Raw genomic sequence first — 17,533 nt, 5'->3', positions numbered from 1 at the left:
TAAAAGATTTTAAAAAAAAAAGGCTACATTTTGTCAAGTTAGGATTGTAATCATCTTCTAGTATCATTTAAAAAGCACTAGTAAAAATAGCCCAGCCTTCAGGAGACAGAGGGAGAAGGGTCACAATTTCAAGGATAGCTTGGGGTACACATAGCAAGACTCCAAAAAATGTCCAAGTGTCATGGTATTTTTTTCCCATTAATTAAAATAGCTTGAAGGTAAAAATACAAGTTCTAGTGAAATTAGCTTACATACTACAACACAAGTATGTGAGTGTAGTGTTATGAACACACATACCAGTTGTGCAGAAGATGCATACATAGCACAGGATGAAGTGATTATGTTAGAATCATGCTTATACATATTGGTAGCATTGTGACTTTGGATAATTTAGCTCTTGAGAGCAGTTTTTTCCCTTCACTTAACATATATATGAATGTGATAATTAATGGTCTAGCTGTTTGATTGAGGTATAGGTGTGTGGGGTACCTAGCACAGTTCTGGGCACAGTAGAAAACTATATGTTCTCTTTTGTTTATTCATTACTACTCCATTTCTTTACAGCAGAATTACAGTAAATTGTTCCTTTGGAATTTGGAACTTTGATATAGGATTAAACTAGATTTGATTAGATAATCAAAGATGAAAGAGAGATTATACCTTCAGTCTTTCTTTGAATGTATAGGATGTTTGAATTTACTTTTCACTAGAAAGCTTGTTGCAGTAAATAACTGAGTTCTCTTGGCATGTTGATACCTAGTGAAATGAGAGAATTTTGTTTCAGGGAGGAATGCTACACCTCTGGGAATGCTGGACTTCAGAAAAGTTTTTTTTTTTTTTTTTCTAAAGTTTGTTGGGCAGAAGTTCAGGGAGATGTCAGAGTCAGTATCACATGAGTTTTCTGAAGTCTCAGCTACTGATTTATTTTTTATTAAAAACAGAAAGAAGTCTTCCGTATACATAGCAATTTATTACTCCTAAAAAGTTGCTTGTTCTTTCTGCACTTTGACAATGAGTTTGTTTAGACACAGGCATGTAGGGTATTATTTTAATAGAACCATGCTAAACATCAAGATATTATTTTAATAGAAACATGCTAAAATCCCACTTCATGACAATTTACATCTTTATTAAAATCAATCTTCATGAATATGTAAGGATTTTACAGAAAAAAAAAAACCTGTGGGAAGACTCCAGGTAGTTTTTTTTTTTTTTTTTAATGTACTTGCTTTTCATTTGAAGAAGAGAATAGCAGAAATAATTAATAACAGATTTTAAATTAGGAATCCTGATTTAGTGGGATGAGTTTCATCCTCTAACCACTGACCAGATCAAAGAGCTCATGGAGGAGAAGTGAGAAAGCCAAGAATGTAAACTGTGGTTCTGATTATAAGAACCATGAATCCTTCTGCAAGAAGACATTTTGATAGTTTCTTATTTAGAATAGCTGGAAGCAAATTTTGACTTCCCTTTTCACCAGTTTTGCCTTACTTAAGAGGTAAGACAAGTATATAGCAGCATTTCAGTCATGGCTTGTTTAAGGTTCCATAGCTGAGCCCTTGAAACCTGGAATGGCTCATATATATATATATTACTAATTCTAGAAATATATATTATATAATTTATATATTATATAGTATTAAATAATATATTATTGTATATTATTAATATATTATATATTATATATTTCTAAAGTTAGTAGTGCTTAATTTATAAATTCCTGCTTTATACTCATATATCATGGTGGTTATAAAAGCAGTCATGAGTCTTAGTGTCTGCTTTGAAACACTGCTGGGTAGAGTCTTTCAGATGCCTTTTGTGGTAGACTCCTGTCATAAGTTCAATGCACATCCCATTTGTCTTTCTAAATGAGGATTAATCACCTTCGCCTGTGTCCACTTTCTTGATTATATTCTTTAGGTGTGTAGATTTCATTATGTTTATCATATCTTTTAGGTCTATATAAGAGTGCAGGGAATCATATGAAAGAAGGGAAGTTAGTATGATATGGAAAGGATAGGAGCTCTACAAGGACCAAATATATCCGGGCACAGGGTCTTTTCTGAGACTGACACTCAACCAAGGACCATCTATGGATATAACCTAGAACTTCTGCTCGGATGTGGCCCGTGGTAGCTCAGTAACCAAGTAGTTTTCCAAAGTAAGGGGAACACGGACTATTTCTAACAGGATCTCAAGGGCAGGCTGTTTGACCCCCCCCCCCCACGGGAGGAGCAGTCTGTTAGGCCACAGAGGAGGACTTTGCAGCCAGCCCTGAAGATACCTGATAAAACAGGGTCAAATGAAAGGGGAGGAGGTCCTCCCCTATCAGTGAACTTGGAAAGGGGCAGGGAGGAGACCAGGGAGGGAGTGTGGGGTTGGGGAGGGAATGAGGGAGCGGGATACAGCTGGGACACAGAGTTAACAAAATGTAACTAAAAAGAAAAATAAAATTAAAAAAAAAAGCAGTCATGTCCCAATTTTATGTATAATTGAATATTATACAATGAAACACAGTCAGGTACTATTTATTAGTAGTACTGGGTTCTTCTAAGTTTCAGCAGATGTTACTAACTTTCTCATTTTAGTTTTGAGTTATTTGAAATTGTACTTTAACTATCAATATACTTCTCTAAATTGTGACTAATGCATAGAAAACTATTCTGTTAGTAACATTGACTTGAAGAATTTGTTCTTGACCTGACGATACTTAGATAGCTTCCTAAACTTCTTTGAAACTTAAGAACATTTGCAAATATGCCATACACAATTCTAAAAATCCTATGTATAAATTAGGAATTGTGAATCAGAGCTAGAAAATTGAAATTGTCAAATGAGCAAATATATTTATTGTCTTTCTTTTCCTTAATTTCTTTTGTACAGCTTTATGGAGTGGTAAATACCACAGTGCCAGTGAGTTTGAAGTATACACTCTTATGTAGATAAGAAGTTCTCTTTGAATTACCTTTAAAATTACCCAATCAGTTCACAAGTATTAATCAACTGTAGTATCTGGCCAAATGAGTTTAAATAATGACCTAATCAATTTTTAATTAAACTATCTTCTCAAAAAGCTTGTTTTGAATTTTATAATCTAGTATGTATATATAAATGTGTAAGATAGTTTATATTGAGGTGTGCTTGTAGGATTTGTGTGATGTCTTCTTAGAGCTAACTATGAATTATTCCTTTCTTAGGCAAAGTAATAGGAAAAAATGGAAAACTGATTCAAGAGATCGTGGACAAATCAGGAGTTGTGAGGGTGAGGATTGAGGCTGAAAGTGAAAAAAATGTCCCACAAGAAGAGGTATGTAATAGTGCTTATGTTTCTGGTTTGTCTAAGAAGAGCAAGTTCTGTAGTGTGTGTGTATGTGTGTGTTTTACTTACTAATTTATAGGCCTCTATATTATGTTCATATAAGTTTTTTTTTCTAATTCTGGGAAACAAATCCAGGATGTTGTGTTCTACCACTGAGCCTGAATATAAATGATCCAATTCTGTTTTGCTTTGGTTTGGTTTTTGGCTTGTAAGACATGGTTCCTCTGTGTAGTAGCCTTGTTTGTCTTGGATTACTCTCTGTGAAGACCAGGCTGCCTGCCCTTGAACTCAGATCTGCATTCCTTTGCCTCATGAGTTCTGGAATGCACTACCCTCAACAACACAGTGATTTTATGTTTTCTAATTCTGGACTTTAGATAAGTAATTTTAACATATATTTGTCATATATTTTTGATCTTATAATGGGTAGTCATTAGCTTGTAACTATAAGGAATATATGACAATTAAATAATAAGTATAGACAGCCTTTGTAAATGCTTTTGTTGAGGGTTGTGTGATAAGTGATTCTTTTTTTTAATTTTATTTTTCTTATTAGTTACATTTTGTTAATTCTGTATCCCAGCTGTATTCCGCTCCCTCATTCCCTCCCCAATCCCACCCTCCCTCCCTTATCTCCTCCCTGCCCCTTTCCAAGTCCACTGATAGGGGAGGACCTCCTCCCCTTTCATATGACTCCGTTTTGTCAGGTATTTTCAGGACTGGCTGCAAAGTGCTCCTCTGTGGCCTAACAGTACTGCTCCTCCTTTGTGGCATGGGGAGGTCAAAGAGCCAGTCATTAAGTTCCTGTTAGAAATAGTCCTGGTTCCCCTTACCAATTGATTACTGAGCTATCACAGGTCACATCCAAGCAGAGGTTCTAGGTTTGTGATAAGTGATTCTTTCTGTGTGTGCTTTTTTTGCACATAAGATCACTACCCCTAACATCCTCATATCTTTGACTTTATAACTCTCAGTCTTATCTACCTGAACACATGCTTAAGTGTTTGTATGGATGTAAGAAGGAATGTGATGGCCATTGATGCAGTTGTATTCTGAAGATACTTTCCACACACAAGGTCATAATTTTCACGTTAACCAGCTGTCTTTTGTGAAAGATTATTTTAATTGAAGTTAAATCCTTTTTAATGTTTTTTAAGATTTATTTTCATTCTTTAAAGAGAGAGAAGAAGTGTGTATGTGTGTGTCAGTGTATGTGTCAGAGAGAGAACATAAGAGAGAATGGATCCTATTGAACTGGAGTTGTAGGCAGTTATGAGCTGCCTGACATGGGTGCTGGAAACCAAACTTGGTTCCTCTGCAAGAAGAGTACATGTTCTTAACCGCTAAGCCATCTGTCTCTACCTCCTGATTTCATTTTAATTGCATAATTTTACCCCTATAATTTTTATGTGAAAACTCTTTATAGTAATCTGTTTTTTTAAATAGCATTGTTAATGGGAAAAGGTGAACTTTAAACATTTTGTTTGTTTCTAATATGTTGAATTATGCTTGCTTTTTAAATAATTAAATGGCTTTGTTTAAGAACAAAGTCAGGGACACATTAATAGAACTAAATAATCATAAAATTGGTACTTTTTACCTTTTGTTTTTTATAAAGGAAATTATGCCACCAATTTCCCTACCTTCCAATAATTCAAGGGTTGGACCTAATTCCTCTGAAGAAAAGAAACATTTAGATACAAAGGAAAACAGCACCCATTTTTCTCAACCTAACAGTACAAAAGTTCAGAGGGTAAGAATTAATTTGTCAACTAATCACACTAAAAGTAATTTCTTTGACACAGATGCCACATTTGATATTTGAGCTCTTTTCTCTGGTTAGATTTGTAGGCTACTCTTATTCTATGTTTTCACATATGAGATTACAAAACAAAGTAATTCATATTTTTCAATTTATTCACAGTGGCAGATCTTAAGCTGTAAACATAAGGGGGTCGCTTTTTTCAATTGAGGGTGGAGTTTTTTTTTCCTTTAATTCTGTAACTTCTTAAATTTTGCAGGTGTTTTAAGTCACAGTGTATCTTCTATTAGCTATGTTATTTACTTCTTAAAGCCTTATGTTAAAAACTGGTTTTCACTATTTGAACTAACCTAACTATTTAGAAATGCATTTAGAAGTCCTGCAGTAAAAGTCCTGCGTTCAGGCTTCTGTGTATCATTCATTATAGTTAATCACATCACTTGCATTCCTTATACTACTTTAGGTGTTAGTGGTTTCATCAATTGTAGCAGGGGAACCCCAGAAACCTGAACCCAAGGCTTGGCAGGTAGGAAACCATTCATTGAAAAATACATTTTAAGTTGATATTTTTAATGTTTATTCCCCTTGTTAAGAAAGACTTCAAATGAGCCTCATGGTTGAGGGCTGGTGGAGGAGTGTTTGTGGGTATTTGGATCCACAGCCCTGCACTAAATCTCAAACAACATTATTTCATGTAGAAGTTCTCCCTTACATGTCACAGTGTCATTTTTCACCAGTCTCCCCACTGTGTCTTCTAGGGAAGTTTGAGCCCTACTAAAATTCTTTGAATTCTCTGAAGTATATTATAATTACTGCTTCTAGATGTGTACACTAAAAACCCAAGTGTGGGTTCATTCTACCCAAACTTGTTTTTTTTTCTCCTGCATTTGCTGTATTGCTTTGACCCTCTTGTGTGTGAAGCCTTTCTTGTGTACCTACTGTAGATCTCCCACCTGCCTCATTTTCCTGTGTGCTCACCCAGAGCATAATGTTTTTATATGTTTTCTTGTTGGTTTCCTCAACCACATTGTAAGCTCCTTGACATCAGGGTCCTTTACCCCGCCTTTGAGAATGGTATAACTCAGAAGAGATTAAAAGAAAAAAAAAATGTCATTTTATATAAAGGACTAAAACTGCATATGAATTGGATACTCCTTTCTGCTAGGCATCCCAGTTCTCATTGTAGAATAGAGAATCACTTTATACTAATAATTGCTATTCCATATTTTCAGTTAATTCAGATCTTCTGATTAAGCACTTAAATTATAGTGGTTCCTGAGTACTCCATCAGTTTGTGCCATGTTATAAGGGAAAATAATTTTAAATAATATTCTTTAAATTCAGCTTAATGAAGTCTACAACACTGAATTTAAAGCTTATTTTGTTGATTACTTGGAAAGCATATAGGATTCCATCACTTGATACGTGGCACTTGAAAATAATACAGTTAACGCCTTTGTGTCTTTGCTCATGAAAAAAGGAATAATATAGGGGAGTGGGTTACATATTGTAGTACAAAAAGGAAAGACCTTACAAGTTTTCTTGGGAACCTGATAGTTCATTTAGTCACCGCTACTAGAAGAGAGCACCTTGCCTACTAGATGATAATCAAATCTATAAGAAATATTTTCTGATGGTTCAGTTTTGTTCTGCATCAACAGTAACATTCTTGTACAAGGATAAAGAAAATGCTGTCATTTTTCCCTTCCTGTCTTGAACCTACTGTATACTGAGTGCAAGCAGACAAAAGCATCCCAACAATCGCTATATATACATAGAAAATGTTCTTTAGAAAAGAGTAACACTTTGCTCAAGGGACAGCTTTTTTGGCCTCCTATAGCTTTTAACTTTGCCAAACACTTAAAACTGTAATACTTTTCATTAGTCATATGTGAATACCAATAACCATGTGTATTTCTTTAGTAGTAAAATAATTGGACTGTTCTCAACTTAGAATGTACCTTAATTTCCCCCTCTTTGTACACTTGTGGCTAGGTTTCCCTACTGGTTGTGATATGGGATGGTTTGAGTTTTTTTTTCTCTTATGCTGATGAGAAGATATTTAGATTGTACTTTTTAAACAATCCCTGTTTTGAAGTGTTATACATAAAGATATCAGAATTCTTTTTATAATTGAACTTTGTATATTTTTCATAGTTCTGAAATTTATACTGACTTGTCAAATATTATGCATATGATTTTACCTTGATTTTTTTTTATTCTTGTACAGATTACTCAGTGCATTTTAATTTAGTCTTATTTTGTTAATGATTTGAATTCTGTTTGGTTAGCAAAACTGATTTTACATTTTTACATTTGTATCCTTGGTGTCTGATTTTAAACTGAATTTGATTTAGTTAAAACTTGCAATAAATGAATTCAGGCATAAATTTTCATCTCATTTATGCTACACATCTCACAATAAAGTTTGCAAAATTTTTAGTCATATATTTGTTATTTTGCCAACATTAAATGGTAGTCTTTAAAACAATGTGATATTTTAGGAATCACTGTATGGATCTGTCCTTATTTAGATGTGAAACTTGGTTTTACATATTGATTTATATTTTAAAGAAATGTTTGCGTGCTTATTGCTCAGTAGACTCTGTGCTAGGAATTTAGTCTTTAGTTGTACTTTTTTTTTTCAAATTAACCATCACTAGTTTCTTAGGTTCAGTGTTACTATTTCTTTTTCAGGGTATGGTACCATTTGTTTTTGTGGGAACAAAAGACAGCATCGCTAATGCCACTGTTCTTTTGGATTATCACCTGAACTACTTAAAGGTGAGGGCAAGATGACTTTTAGCTTCTAATCTTCTTGTGCTGATTATTAAAAACTTTATAGTAAATCTTTCCAAAACTAAGGTCCTTCTAAGCTGTGCATTACAATCTGTGACTTTGTAAAAATAATAGATATAATACTCACATTGTTTTAGTTTATTTCTTCTAAAAAACATAAGTTAATTTTTCATTATAAATCTTACGGCTAATATCCTAGTTCTCAATATATTACTATATTTATGGTTATTATGTTAAACAGACTGAATATAGATACTATCTTAATGTGGTTGAACCTTGTAGCTTTTATGGATGTTTTCCAATCTAAATTTTATGTCTGTAGTACTCGCCTTGGTTGTCCCTCTTATGTTGTTTATCACAGAAATCCTAGCATTTTGTGAAATCCTCTGTTAAAGTTTACCCTTCATACTTTTTCTCTATATTGTGTTAATCAAAATATAAACTACTTGTGTCTTCTTGTATATCCTCATCTTACTGTTTTTACTGTAATGCCTCTTTTAGCTTGCAAGCTGTGAAGTAGGAACCAGGGTGGTATTAGAAAAAAGAGCATGGGATTGGCAATACAGCTATGAACTATGTGACTTTAAGCAAGTCAATAACTTAGACTAAATGCTTTTTCAGTTTCCCTTTGGCACAGATGTTATAAATTTAATGTAATGAAATCTTAATTGTTTTTGTTTTTATAATGTCTTATTTTAAAGAATACATATACCAGAATTATTATATAGGTCTTTTGAAAAAGGATATAAAATAATTTGTTCTATTTTATTCATGATACTATCTTAAGATGTGTTTGCTGACTTAAAGAATAAAATGTGAATGAGTCCACTAGTAAGAGTTAAAGGAGAAAAGGTGCAGTACCTGGCCATTCCATTCATTCAGTTATTAAATAAATGTGAGAAGCTTTCATCCAGCAAGGTTGGCATGGGTAGGATGCCACTTTGATTTGCTTACTTCTTTTTTGTTGGACATATTTTATGTGCAGTTTGTTGTTTGTGTTTCCTTTATAATCTTAGCTAAAATAATTATTGTGACCTAGATAGGGCTGCATTGTATCATGTCCCCTGTTCTTTCAATTAATGTTCTTTCTTTGGTAATTTGATTTATTTTTCTCTATTGAATAGCTTGTCTGGTTATTGGCAGCTGTGCTATTGCCATTATTTCCATCACCAAATCATCTTTTGGTTGGATTTGGCATCTCATCAAGACTGACTGCTTTGCCTAGTAGAATAACCATGGAATACCATTCTGTTATGCAAGATCTAGACAACACATTCCATGAGCTAGAAATAAACCTCTGTAGGAAGCCACTAACTCAGCTACAGTCTTTCCTTTTGGCTGCCCAGTTTATTACATATTCTGGTTTAGAGAACAAGTAAAATTCACTGTGGGTTCTCAGTCTGACCTTCTTTCCTTAGATTAGAACTAAGATTTTGACAACTTAGTTTTGATGACCTCTTTTTGACTGACACACTGAATATTTGCTGTAATTACAGATCTTATTCCCTGTAGCTAATAAATGAGATGCTCATGGATATGTTAGAAAGGCAAGGATTAAAATGAAAGTTTCATCTGGATTCAATAGAACCCAAGCTTTTGCATATATTATAAGGGTCTATCAGTGGGTTTTGGAGTTGATACATTTTGTTCAACTCAATTTATATTGTTTGTTATACTTGTAAACTGTTTTAGTATTTTAAGAAGTTTTTTTTCTAAGGTATGATGGGAGATTTAGATGTTTTGATTGGATACCTAGGGATTTCCCCCCTTTATGTGAAGGAATATTAGCATTTTTAGTTCATTGAAAACAAGTGGTCCTTTATTGTATAATTACATCCAAAATAATTATATTTTCTTAAAAAAATACCCCAAGGACAATACTTTGTAAATTAAAATATTAACTGATGATATAATTTCATTGAGCTCATTTATAATGTGTGACTAAGGTTAGTTGATTAAACCTTAAATGTTTGTCATTTATTTGTATTTTTATACTTTTTAGTGTTGTTTTAGTCAGTTTTACATCAAAATTCCCCAAAACTGATGTATTTCTGCCTTATCTACAGATTAATTGAATAGTAGTGCCAAATCACTCAATCTTAAATTTATATAATATAACTTTAAAACTGAGTGTTTTGCTATAGCTCTAAGTCTTGACATCAGTAAGTGTATCAATAGTAATCTTTCTTTTTAAGGAAACCATTCAATTTCTTGATAATTCTGTGTTGGTAGTATTTACTATAAATTTAAAACTGAAATTGAAATATTTCCAGTATACTTTTTTATCTGATGAAAAGGAGAAAGGTATTACTAAGTAAAATGTCAAATTATTTTTACTGTTATCTTGTATATTTTAAATAGGAAGTAGACCAATTGCGTTTGGAGAGATTACAAATTGATGAGCAGTTGCGACAAATTGGAGCTAGTTCTAGACCACCACCAAATCGTACAGATAAGGAAAAAGGCTATATGACTGATGATGGTCAAGGAATGGGTCGAGGTAGTAGACCTTACAGAAATAGGGGGCACGGCAGACGCGGTCCTGGATATACTTCAGGTACAAACTAAGCATTTTCCTCAGTAACTTTATCTGTTTCTAGACTTAATAGCTGCTAATCTCTAGTATTCATTAGAACTCCATTATAACAATTTCTCACTACATGGTTTCCAACTCATAGTGGGTCAAATTGTGTTTGAAGAGACATAGAGTTAAAGCCTGCTAATGACACACAGTTCAAAGAGCAGTTGTGAGTTCTGTCTATATTTTAATTGGGGATTAATCTGCTTAAGCCCTAGTGTGTTGATGACCTAAGACCTCTCCTTATTTTATTAGTGTATAGCCCAAACCTTTTCATTTGTGTACTGTGGCTCATTTTTTTTGTCAGGCATGTGCTGGTCATACTTGCTGGATAGACTGTGTAAATCTGGGGTCTGCATCCTGTGGCTCATAAGGTGATTTTGAGTGGCATGCCAAAGTCAGCCATAGGCACAGTCAAGAAGTAGGCAAAGTGTCTCTTTGCCTTCCCAACTCTTCTGTTTGTGCTTCTTTCTTTTCTCCCAGTAACTTTCAGTGAACCCAGTGCCTACCTACGAGTTCCTACTGTCTTTCTTGCTCAACTGTGTGTCTACTATGTAACTTGCTAATGATGGCATAAGGTATAATCCATCTCAAAAATATTTGAATTTCATAAGGAACTCTTTAAGATGGAAAAGGCCTTCAAGATCCGCAGGAGTGATGCTATAACGGTGAAGCTATAATTGGTCATTAGCTCCAACAGAGGAAGAGAGATAGTAGAAGTGATATTCCAGAGTGGGGAGAGATACCTACTCATAAGGCCAACCTTTTACATAACCCTTAACCCTCCTTCCAACAGTTTGTTCTTTTGACCAATGAATTTTCTCCTCACTGTGGAGCTCTTTTTTCCTACTCCCCTTCACTATGTCATTAAACCCCTCAGACATAAAGAGGTGTTTTATAGTGATCCTTTGTTCAATTATTCCAGTGGGAGTGGGAGGGAGATTTTCTTTGGGGATATTCCCACAAGAGACCCTGTCTTGAGACACAAATATCATTGTGGCCTTTATTGGCTGCTTTTAGAATTGGCCAAAATGTGTACATCTTTCTGCCCCAATGCCTAATACTAAAAGCTCTTACTATAGAAGTTTTGATTATCAAAGTATTACACTGTTACAGACAAGTTTTCCTCCATTGATCACAGCTATTTAAAGATATGGCACATTCAGATCTGAACTTAGGTAGCTAACAGAACACCTTTTAAAAAATTTGAAAAGCAAAATTGCTTCAAATATGGCAAGCCCTTCATTTTGAATTTAAAATTACTTCCTTTAAAACACAGAAGATGAGTATATTCTTTAGTAGGCTTCTAAATTGGGAAGATATTTAATCACTCCTGAAACTTCATCTCTGGAAGCTTCTGTTAACTTTTTTTTTTTTTAAGTCAGACAATGGTATATAACTTTTAACTCTCGATAGGAACTAATTCTGAAGCATCAAATGCTTCTGAATCAGAATCTGACCACAGAGACGAACTCAGTGATTGGTCATTAGCTCCAACAGAGGAAGTGAGGGAGAGCTTTCTGCGCAGAGGAGACGGTCGACGACGTGGAGGAGGAGGAAGAGGACAAGGAGGAAGAGGAAGAGGAGGAGGCTTCAAAGGTATAGTGGTTTACATAACTGAGAAGTAAAGAATACGGTTCAGTGAGATGGCTCAGTGGATAAAGGTACTTACTGCCAAGCATGAAACCTTAGTTCAATCCCTAGGACCCACATGCTGAAAGGAGTGAAACAACCCCTGCTACTTATCTTCTGGCCTGTATACATAAGTTGTGGTATATGTCCCCCTACACATACATACCCAAAAGTAAATGAATAAAAATGTAATATTTTTTAAAGAGAGACATAAAGATTAAAAGTAAACTGTTAGCTGTTTGAAGCTAAGTAAAAATCTTGATGATATATTCTCTTATGTTTATAATCTTACACATGAGTACTTTTTCATTTGTGTGATGACAGAAGACAGCCTTCCTTATGATTTATGGAAACTATGAATAAGTAATGATAACTAATTCATAGTCTTTGGGGTTTCTAATCAGTATCTCATTGTTAATCCAGATTGACCTGTTGATTCATTAGAAAATACCTTCAAAATACTTTGTTTCTTGTTAGCAGAACAGATTAACTGTCATTTGGAATTAGTAGGCCATTACATTTTAGCTTCTATTGTTGGTCTAAATGGGGGATCTGAAAACAGAATTCTGAGCAAATATTTTAGAGTCACTAACTGTTAAACACTTTAAAAATATTTATGCAGGAAACGACGATCATTCCAGAACAGATAATCGTCCACGTAATCCAAGAGAGACTAAAGGAAGAACAGCTGATGGATCGTTGCAGGTAAAACTTAAGTGATTCTTTCCATCTAAGTAGTTTGAATATGGCCAAAGATGGTGAATCTATAGTATATGAAATATTTTTTTCTTCAGCAATACAGTGTGGCAATCTTAGTCCTCTGTGACAAATATACAAGTATGAGGATTTCTCCAGAGAATATGTGGTCTTTAAGTATTTGTGAACACTTTCTCAGCCACATTATAATTTTCAGATCATGTTGGTTCTCCAGCCTGCTCAAACAAAGTATTCTGAATGAAATGTATTAAGTGACCTGAGTCAGGTACCATCTCCTTTTAGCTTCAGGGATAGCCCTTATTTGTCTCATAGTCATGATAAGATAGGGCTTATAATGTTCAGCTAGTTTCCATGCCCTGTGGGTCAGCTGTTCATTTATATGCACAGTCTAGTCTGAGGATCCCTTCTCAAGTACCTGTTGTCAGTGCTTAACCAGTTGTTAAGTAATTTCAGATTTATTCCCTGAACATATCCAGACACCTTTACTAAGTACTTCATGTGTATTTTATCTCACCTAATCTTACAATAATCCACTGAGGTAAGAAATTTTATTATCCAGTTTATAGGTAAGTAAACAGAAGCTGCAGTTTGGTGCCCATAGTTATTTAGCTTTCATAAAATATGATGGTCACTCAAACTTTGGTACCTGATTCTCAGAACTCATGTTCTCCTTCACTTTATCTGTAATTGTTAACACTAAATTTTTAAACCAAATAGTAAGACTTTCTTTCTGTCTAGAAACAAATACATACTGTTAGCTAATTTTAACTCAAAATTGTTATAGTAGAATCTTCTTTAGAATCCATACCAACTCTAAGGGAGTCTTGATTTTTGTGGCAGTTTTTGAAGGACTAGATAGACAGAAAAGACTTAAAAATAGTTTGTACCCCTTAGAATGTTATTTTTAAATTACTTTAATGTTCATACCTTCCTAGGATTCTAGTTGTACAAATCATTGTTTCCAGATTTCCTCTTTTCATTTTATTTTTCAGCATTCAAGTTATAGTTATTGTACTCTTCTTACTGGAGTACAATTTCCTAGAAAGTACAATTTATGCTAGACTGATATAAACTACGTCCAAAAGTTTATGCTAGAACATTATTTAGAATTTCTAAATGTCTTTATTTATTAATGTATTTATTTTATGTATAAGAGTATGTATGTGCCTCAGGCATGGACTGAAAGTGAAGTAAAAGGTGCTGATGAGCCAACATATGGGTACTGAGAACTGAACCCAGTTCCTCTGGAACAGCAGGGTCTCTTAACTGCTAAGTCATCTCCCTAGCCCTCATTATTTAGACTTTAAAGCAGCTATGAAGGAGGTTTCTAAAGGAATAGATGGAGTTTTCATTGTAGAAAAACTTTCTGATTCTATGATGATGTAAATGGGGACTAAAGGTTAGCTCATGAATGGGGTGGTTGAGTTCTTAGTGGTTGAGTTCTCATTCTGGTGAAACTGTAATAAGATACATTATTTTGTATGTCTCTTGGATTTCACAGTTGATGCAGAGTAAGCCACTCTTTGAAATATGTTATTGTGAGCTGTGCTTTGTGTGTGCATGTGCATTCATATGGTGTGCTGTATATTCTGCATATAACATGTATCTTCTACTAGCCAATAATAGAAATTTGTTTTAAATAGTCTCTTTTATTCTGCTTGGAATATAAAGTAGGAAAATACAAAATTAGATATTTTTTCGCTTAGATTGGACACAGTGAGATGGCCACTGTTTTCCAGCTAAAGAACAATAAAAAGCCCTACTGTGCTTTGATTTTTTACACTTATATTTTCATCTACATTCCACTCTTTTTTTTGAGACAGAATCTCACTTAATGTAGCTCTGGATGGCCTGGAACTCAGGGATCCATCTGTTTCCATTTCCCCGTTTAACATATGGAATTCACATTTCAGGATTTAAATTTTTTTTGTCAGGCCATTTACATAGGATCTGGTGTGAATATAAACTATAACTTGTTTTAGATCAAAGTTGACTGCAATAATGAAAAGAGTGTCCACACTAATCTATTACAGAATACCTCCAGTGAAGGTAACAGACTGCGTACAGGTAAAGATCGTAACCAGAAGAAGGAAAAGCCAGACAGTGTGGATGGACAGCAACCACTCGTGAATGGAGTACCGTAAACTGCATAATTCTGAAGTTATCTTTACTCTACCATTTCCGTAATTCTTACTCCATTTTAGAAAACTTTGTTAGGCCAAAGACAAATAGTAGGCAAGACGGCACAGGGCATGAAATGAATAAAAATTCTGCAAAGAATATTTTTATGTTGGCCATAAACAACAATCTTCCTGGTTTGCACAAAATGATCTTGAAAATTGAAGCATAACTTTTAAGTATACTTAACACTTCAGGGCAGGATTTTACTTTTATTTTTTAAAATACTAAACAGTGATCTTTATTAACTAGGACCATTTTCCTGCATTGGGCTATATAACTCAGCAGTACGTTTCAGTCTTTCTGAGTAAATCACATTTGTGATAATCATACTAGATATCTGTCTTCGGTCTCATAAAAAGTCTCCATGAAATGCTGTGCCATTTCATGTCCAGTGTCAGTTTATGTTTTGGTCCACTTTTCCAGTATTTTAGTGGACCCTGAAATGTATGTGATGTGACATTTGTCATTTTCATTAGCAAAAAAAAAAAAAAAAAAAAGTTGTATGATCTGTGCCTTTTTTATATCTTGGCAGGTAGGAATATTATATTTGGATACAGAGTTCAGGGAAGAGAAGTTGGAAACACTAAATGTTAAAGATGTAGCAAACCCTGTCAAACATTAGTACTTTATAGAAGAATGCATGCTTTCCATATTTTTTTTTCATTACATAAACATCAGCTTAAGCAGTATAAAGAATAGGACTTGTTTTTTGTTTTTGTTTTTTGTTGCACTGAAGTATGACACATAGTATTATTGAAAGGGATGTGTAATTTTTCTGTATTGACAGGAGAAGAAATAACTATCTTTTCAATTAGGAGAGGCTAAACATGTTTTCAGCTACTTGCAAATCTTCCTGGTCGAAAGTTAGTAGGGTATGCCTGCTCTTTGGCCTGATGATGAATTTCAGCTTAGAGACACTTTTTTTTTTTTTTTTTGTTCTCCCCAGATTTTGTCATGTTTTTCACTCATATTATGTTAAAGCTTATTTTGGGGAGATATGAAGGTCATTTTCATGAACACATATTAACCCTCAGAAGTATAGGTACTTTGTCTGAGAGAAACATGGAAAGCAGGTTAAATGCTTTGTAACTTTGAAATACGAAGTCTAATGTATAAGCAGAACTGAAAAGCAGACCTAGGATTGGTTAACAAGTAACACTTTTTCTTTTTTCTTTTATGATGTGTTGAGTCTTATTCTTGATGTTTTTTTCTCTTTTTTTAATGAATGAAATTTACTGAAGAAAAATATGTGAAGGACCTTCACTCTGAGATGTTATATTTTCTTAAAACATAACTCCTGAGTAGGGGTACCACTGAATATGTACAGAGCCGTACAAAACCGAAGTTCTGCCTCTCATGTACTTTGTGAATTTGTTTCTTTGAATTTTCATTTTTCATTTACTTTTCCTTGCATACAAATATGAATATAAAATGGCAACAAACTGCACATGATTTCACACATATTAAAAAAGTCTTTTAAAAAGTATTGCCAAACATTAATGTTGATTTCTAGTTATTTATTCTGGGAATGTATAGTATTTGAAAACAGAAATTGGTACCTTGCACACATCATCTGTAAGCTGTTCAGTTTAAAATACTGTAGATAATTAACCAAGGTAGAATGACCTTGTAATGTAACTGCTCTTGGGCAATATTCTCTGTACATATTAGCAACAACAGATTGGATTTTATGTTGACATTTGTTTGGTTATAGTGCAATATATTTTGTATGCAAGCAGTTTCAATAAAGTTTGATCTTCCTCTGCTAAATTGATGTTGATGCAATCCTTACAATGATTGCTTTTAAAATTTTAAGGTAAGAAAGAAATCTATAGAAAGTGTTCTGTTACAAAATGTAACTGTTACCATTGGAAATTTCACGTCATAAGAGGTTAGCCGTTATTTACCAACTTCGAAGAACATAATCTTGTTTAATAAAGTGAAAAATCAACAAATGGTACACAGTCACAATGTACCATTAAAATATGCACTAAGTCTCTTTTTTACAAAGGCTGATTTCAGCAAGGCGCTAACTTGCTTAAATGTGAATTACTAACTTCTAAAACTGTAATTTGATTCACATGTTTTCAAATGGAGTTGGAGTTGATTCATATTACAATATTTGTGTGCAAAATGTGTATGTTTTTCAGTTCAAAGTCATGTTTTTAAAATCTTATTAAAGTTTCAAAATCTAAGATTGTTTATCTTATCTAGATGTAAATTTTTATTAAAAAGTTGCACTTATGAAAAAGCAAAATGTTAGTCTGACAGATGTTTGCTCCGGTTTTAAATTTCGACACAAATAGAAAAAATAAGGTGTTGGGACTAGAGGAGATATTTATTTATCATTCAGAGCAAATAATCACTTTACACATTCTTTTTGTTTTGGTGTATGTGTGTGTCTAATGTGCATGGAGGTGTCCACAGAGATCAGAAGATGGAGTCAGATCTTCTGAAACCAGAGTTATAGGTTGCTCTGAGCTACCATATGGGTGCTGAAACTAAACCCGGGTCTTATACAAGAGGAGTAAGTGCTCTTAACTGC

At 33.9% G+C, this 17,533-nt stretch overlaps 1 protein-coding gene across 5 annotated transcripts in view; it reads left to right on the top strand.

Annotated features, from left to right (window-relative positions):
* Fmr1 (fragile X messenger ribonucleoprotein 1) overlaps positions 1-17,197 on the top strand; it is a 39,100-nt gene extending 21,903 nt beyond the window's left edge. Inside the window, exons 10-17 of one of the 5 annotated variants that reach the window (XM_055599583.1) lie at positions 3,198-3,307; positions 4,938-5,072; positions 5,545-5,607; positions 7,779-7,865; positions 10,242-10,437; positions 11,950-12,057; positions 12,713-12,795; positions 14,841-17,197. In XM_055599583.1, the coding sequence (XP_055455558.1) occupies positions 3,198-3,307; positions 4,938-5,072; positions 5,545-5,607; positions 7,779-7,865; positions 10,242-10,437; positions 11,950-12,057; positions 12,713-12,795; positions 14,841-14,951 (893 nt within the window). In that variant the 3' untranslated portion in view covers positions 14,952-17,197. Of the gene's footprint in view, positions 1-3,197; positions 3,308-4,937; positions 5,073-5,544; positions 5,608-7,778; positions 7,866-10,241; positions 10,438-11,874; positions 12,058-12,712; positions 12,796-14,840 lie in introns of all 5 variants that reach the window. The other 4 variants (XM_055599581.1, XM_055599584.1, XM_055599582.1 and 1 more) reach the window with 4 other exon arrangements.
* Positions 17,198-17,533: the final 336 nt, after the last annotated feature.

The sequence above is a fragment of the Psammomys obesus genome, unplaced genomic scaffold (assembly GCF_907164565.1).
Source record: "Psammomys obesus unplaced genomic scaffold, mPsaObe1.curated_primary_1811, whole genome shotgun sequence".
Classification (NCBI taxonomy): Eukaryota; Metazoa; Chordata; class Mammalia; order Rodentia; family Muridae; genus Psammomys; species Psammomys obesus.
The sequence above is the reverse complement of the archived record's forward strand: the minus strand, read 5'-3'. Positions and strand labels throughout refer to the sequence as shown.